The sequence below is a fragment of the Prosopis cineraria genome, unplaced genomic scaffold (genome assembly GCF_029017545.1).
Source record: "Prosopis cineraria cultivar Desert tree isolate PC_DT_omini unplaced genomic scaffold, ASM2901754v1 PC12, whole genome shotgun sequence".
Classification (NCBI taxonomy): Eukaryota; Viridiplantae; Streptophyta; class Magnoliopsida; order Fabales; family Fabaceae; genus Prosopis; species Prosopis cineraria.
Window position 1 is genome coordinate 36142255 of NW_026555343.1, and position 6000 is coordinate 36148254.

At 35.4% G+C, this 6000-nt stretch overlaps 1 protein-coding gene across 1 annotated transcript; it reads right to left on the reverse strand.

Annotated features, from left to right (window-relative positions):
* Positions 1-1768: 1768 nt before the first annotated feature.
* On the reverse strand, positions 1769-5257 carry LOC129289291 (phospholipase D alpha 1-like). Its single transcript, XM_054926067.1, has 3 exons — positions 5165-5257; positions 2412-4317; positions 1769-2335 (listed from the first exon to the last, which is right to left on the reverse strand). Exons 1-3 carry the CDS (start codon positions 5255-5257, stop codon positions 1896-1898), a joined length of 2439 nt encoding a protein of 812 aa, XP_054782042.1. The 3' UTR covers positions 1769-1895.
* Positions 5258-6000: the final 743 nt, after the last annotated feature.

Genomic DNA, 6000 nt, shown 5'->3' on the forward strand with positions numbered 1-6000 from the left:
TCAAGCAAAATAAATTTTCTTGATTGAATTCTATGTTTATTTTATTTATGTACAAGTTCTTTAATTGTTTATTTTCTTTAAAATATGAAAAAAAAATATATATATATTTATATTATATAAATTTTAAATTCTTAAAAAAATTTGATAAATTTTCACAGGCCAGCCTGCGGACTGGCTGGCCTGTTAAAAAATAGATTGAGTTGAATTTTCTAGCTCGTTTTATCTAGCGGGTTAGCCCAATCCAACCCGCAAAAATGCCAGCTTATGTGGACTAACCCGCAGGCTGGCCCATAACCCGTTTATCCAGTGCTACTATTAATGTGTATTTGGATTTGTATGCCTTTGAACTTTGAAGTATGATGAGATTATTACTTTATTAGTAGTTAGTTATCTTTAGTTTATCATATTTCCTATAATTTTTAATGTATAATATTTAAAATATATTAATTTAATTACAAACTGTCCAACCTTTAAACCGTAAACCAATGTCTTGACCAGTTCAATGTCTAGTCCGGTTTTAATAACATTGCAAAAATATTCAAATGACCTTGAACTTAAAATCTCATGTTTAAACAGTTAAATGGCCATAGCCTTTCCATGAAAACTGATGTTTGTTAATCCTCAAAGGTGTTTTCGCCATTCACATGGCTCATACACGAGATCTTATACTTAAGCAGCCATACTCCCTATCATTAGGACCTACCCTGTTGGTTGTTCACTCTAAAATTGTAATTGAGTTAAATACTTGCTGTTGTTGGATGAGAATTATATTCATTTATCGAAACGCAAAAACTCCGTCTGCTTCTTTTTATAAAGACAACTTTTTAGAAAATTTTGAAAGTTTGTTGATACGACGTGCAAAGCTTAGGCAGTAATTGACACTTCTTTTTTACCTAAAAAAAAAGACCTTAAAAAGGCCACTTTTAATAAGATTGTGTGTGTGTGTGTGTGTTTTTTTGGGGACATTTAATGGAACATATTTGTGAAAAAATAAGGTATGTTAAAGGTAATAACAATCAATCAGTTTAACTTAATTGAAGGTTCAAAAATAGTTTTTCTTAATTTGTAGGTTAAAATATACTTTTAATTCTCTAACTTTATATTGAGTTTCAATTTGACCCCTTAATTTTATAAAGTATTTTTTAGTCTTTTAACTTAATTTTGTGGCAATATTTTATCAATATTTAAAAGTTTAATAATGTAAAAAAATTGTGATAAAACTAATACTATTAGAATTAAATGACTGAAAAGACATTTTACAAAATTAAAAAATTAAAGTATAAAGTTAAATGATTCAAAGTATATTGGGATAATGATAAAGAGATCTCAAAAGGATTGTTTAATTTAAATTAGGTGTCAAATGTCAAACTTTAAAAATTTATAACTGCATTATAATGAATTTACCACTTATATTTTAAATTTTAAAATGATTGAAAAACAAAAAAAAAATATTTTTCCTGTTAAAATTTGGAATATTAGTTCTAAATTTATCACAATAAAATTATAAAATTGAAAGATTGAATTGTAAATTTTTAAAATTTAACACTTGATATTTAACTTAAATTAATTGATTCTTTTGGACCTTTATCTTATTCTTCCAAGTATATTTCAGCCTAATTTGTATAAAGTAAGCATTTTGTCCTATATTACACAATTAGATGGTGTTCCTCCATTACACATCAAACGTGCATACAAAACACATGAAATTTAATTGCCGCATCATACACCAGAACCATTAACAATAATAATATGTATAACTTCAAGAAAAACTACATGCCGCCGCATTTACGTCATTGATTATTGAACATAACTCAAATGAAAGACCAAAAATATATAGTACTATAGTAATCATAAAAGAAGACAGTCACAAGAACAAAAAGAAAATGGAAAGTAAATTAAGTGGTAAGGATTGGAGGCATGTAGTCAGATTTGGTGCCAAGAATGCGAGCCTGCGTATCAGGGAAGAATTCAAAGCCTTCAAGTTGCTGGACTCGTCCTTCTCTTGAAATCTTAACAGGATAACGCAGCAAGTGACCTGCAAGGTCTTCTTCAACCGCCGACTCATCTGAATACAATTCCCAGTACTTGTCAGCCATCTGGTTCACCTTCTCCACACACTCTTCACTTTCTGGGTTCTCGAAGCAGTCCTCCATCGCCCCAAGATGCTCGTACCACAACGCCATTCGGAATCCATGGATCTGTCCTTTCGCCGGCCCTCTGCTCGTCGTCAAATGATACGGCTGATACCCTCCCATCGCTATCTCTGTGTCCCTCGCTCCGTCCATCGATCTCTGGTTTATGTTCGCAGATCCCACGATTATGTACTCATCATCCACTGCATAACAAAACATCAAACACATCAATGATACTGATTCAAGTTCTTGTTATTTTGATATCGTTATGTTCTGCACCTATCATCATCTTGGTGTGGACGTAAATCATGAAGCGACGAGATTGTTGGGCTTTCGCGTATGGTGAATCAGGTTCTGGTTGTTCCGGAGGTTCATACTCGCCATCATGTTTCACTTCTCTGTTTCCCAGACAGAAGAATGTTAAGTACTTGCGAGGATCTTCTCTTATACCATTTGCCTCCAATGCTTCAACAATGTCTTTATACATTGTGTCCATCGTTCTTCTCTGCCAATCCAGTATTGCCTGCACCGACCCGCTGTCCGGTATGCCCTCCGGCCACATTGGCACCACTGCGTACACCGTGAACCTCTCTCCTGCTTCGATCTTGCTCACAATTTTCAGTGATAGTTCTTTGGGTATCACGTGCAGTGCGTTAATTTCTTCTGGTTTTATGTCGCCATCTTCAGCGCTCCATGCATAAGAGCTTCCCAGAAAGTACTGGTTCTCTATGTATATGAACTTTTTTGCTCGTCTTATTGCGTGAATATATGCGTCTTGAATACTCCTATCTACGATGTTGTTTTTCCCGCTCACGAGCCCTGCGTCGGCGGCTTCTTCAGGGCTCTCTGGGAAACCGAAGGCGGCGCCACCGTCGATAGATCGGAACAACTGAACATTCCATGTCTCGTGGTCCTCCGGGAACATCACCGGAGACGGCGGAATAACTATCTCCTCGAGCACTTCGTGAGACACAAGCACATCCTTCCTACCTTGCTTCTTCCATCTCTGTTCAAAGTTAAATAATACATCCCAAGCAATCGGTCCTTCTAGACGAGAATGTATGTCGTGCCATGGCTCCCTGGGTCCACCTTTGCTGATGTCGGCGCCGGGGAAGTTAGGTTGATGAAAGTCATCATGATGAGCAGTGTCCAACGTTCTGAAAAGCGAATGAAATGCAGTGTCGTATCTTCCATCGCATAAATCAAGCCCTCCGACGAAACTCACTATTCTTCTCTTGCTTGATGATCCTCGTCCCGGAAGCTCATTGTCGACCACGACGATCTTCTGATGATGAGTGAACATAGTAGAAATCTGGACGTCCTGAATTATACTTCCGGCGCCGTCGTCGGGATCACGAGGGCATAAAACACAGTGCACTTGAGTGTCTTGAAAGAATATCTCAGTCTCTTCATCATGTGTTGCCATTAAACCATCTTTTTTCAACAGACTAACCGAAGTTCTATCGTCCCAAACAAGCATTACAACCCTAACACCTTCACTTGCTTTATCCTTCAGAAGCTGTCCTAGTGTCACATGACCTCCATCTTTTGGCCTCTTAGCATCCCTCACAAGCTTAATCTCAGTGTAAACAGACCAACCGGTGATGTATATCAGATGCTTGGCATTACGAATTGCTTCGAAAACATCCTCCCAACATCTATGAGGTTCGTAATACTTGCCTCCTGAGAGGGGGATTCTGGGGATGAAATCTTCAGGGACATGAGCGTCTTGGTACAAGGTAACCTTACAACCTTGTCTCTGCGTGAAGAAAGTGTAGGGTACACCCGGGTATTTAGGGCTCCGAATACCACGATTCCAGTTTTTGTCTTTTGTGACGTCGAAGTATTGGAGCTTGACGTGGATTTTGGAGCCGATTGGTTCTTTGTCCTCGTTTAAGATATCGAGCCAATCATCATGGATGTCGCCGGCAAGGATGTTGTGGACGGGGACGTAGGCTCGGCCTATTAAGGTAGCGCCGATCTTGTTGACGCCTTTGACGGTGAAAATGACATTGGATGCCACGTGGGCACAATAGATGTGGAACGATTCTTCCCACCTGAGACTGGAATCTGCGTTCTCCAACACTCTAGTTCTTCCCACTCTTGCTTTCTCCAGATCAATGGTGGCGTACACTTGAGATGATCCCTTTCCAACACCGACTGTATCTTCAATTTTTTGCTTAAGCTGCCAAATCAGCATAAAATTAATCAATATAATCCATCATCTGTCAAGAATTTTGGCAATTTATAATTTTTTTGCTATTTTATTAAACTTCTTACCATTTAATTGGAACGAATGTGGGTGTGTGTTAACCGTATTTAACTTTATTTTTAAATTTATAGTTTTTATTTTAACATATGATGTGTTTGTCTGTACTGTAAACCCTTTACTATTTGTAAATTCATAGTATGACTCAAGACATTCATCTAGTCAAGCATGAACCCCTTCTTACTGACTTTTTTTAAAATTAAGGAAAATTTAAATAATTTTCAAACTTAAAATGCTAAATCAACCAAAAATAAAATAAAATAATAAAGATAAATATGAGATGAAGTTAAAGAACTAAACTAGAGTCAAATAAAAATTAAAAGTAAAAAATAAAACTTGATATAAAATTAATGAGATCAAATTAAACTTAATTGCATAAGAAAACCTTAGGGGGCCAAAAGTGGTTATACTTTCCAATTTTGTAAATTATAGGCATTCATGAAATAAAGTCGAGCACTTTGTTCGGGTTAAAATGAAATCTTGACTAATTTAACACAAACCGAGTATCAAAGTGATCAGAAAACCAAAACCAAACCAAATTTGAAAGAAATTTAGAAAATAATGGAACAAGAACAGGTTTTTATAATTATATTGGATTCACTTTGGGACAATATATATATATATATATATATATAAGACGAAATTAAACAGGCAAAATTGAAAAGCCATAAAGTGTGAAAATCAGAGACAAAGAAAGACGGGTTAAACAAGTAGATTAAATTAAAAGACAAACATAGAATTAATAATTAAATTGAATGATTACCATGCTGAAAATACTGGTATCTTCACTGGCACTTAACTTATCCACTTCATGAATGGTGGCGTGAAGAGTCCCATGAAGATGAGTTTCTGCCATTAACTAACTAATTATCTCAACCTGTAACACAAATTCAGAGAAATTACCAACACGAATAAACCCATATGTAATTAAATAATTAATTAATTGACCACTTCAGTACGTTTAGAGAGCAACACACAGCTAGCATTAAGAGAGAAAGAAACCCACAGAAAAGAGACAAACTTGAAGAGACAGAGACAGGAGAGATGAATCCAAAGAGAAAATGAGGATCAGAAATAACTGTAATGACAATAATCATGTGGTTTTGTATTCACCAAATGGCAATGACAGATCCTACAAACACGCATCATTATTTGAAGTAGCTACAACGTACTGGCCAACTACAATTAATATTCACTAGTTAAACGTTAATAAATAAAAAATAAAATAAAATAATAATTTAATAAAAAAGCCGAAAAGATTAAAATTTTTAAGTATAGGTAAATATAGCTCGTGGTTGATGAACAGTTAAGAGAACAGATCACATCACATGGTGAGGAGGTGTGCATGAACCAAAAAAGAAAAAGGACCACATAAGACGTTAACACTACTTAGTAATGCCACTTTGCTTCAGTGTTGGGATGGGACCCAGAAAATCAAAATTCCCACATAGCATGTTTTCAAATTTTATATGTATGTCAATGAATAATATAGTTCATCAAACTTTTATAGAACAATATTAAATATTTATTTTATTTTATTTTCAGAAACATTTTATTTAATTAATTTAGGTCCTTGTCCATATGTTGAGTAGTTTATTC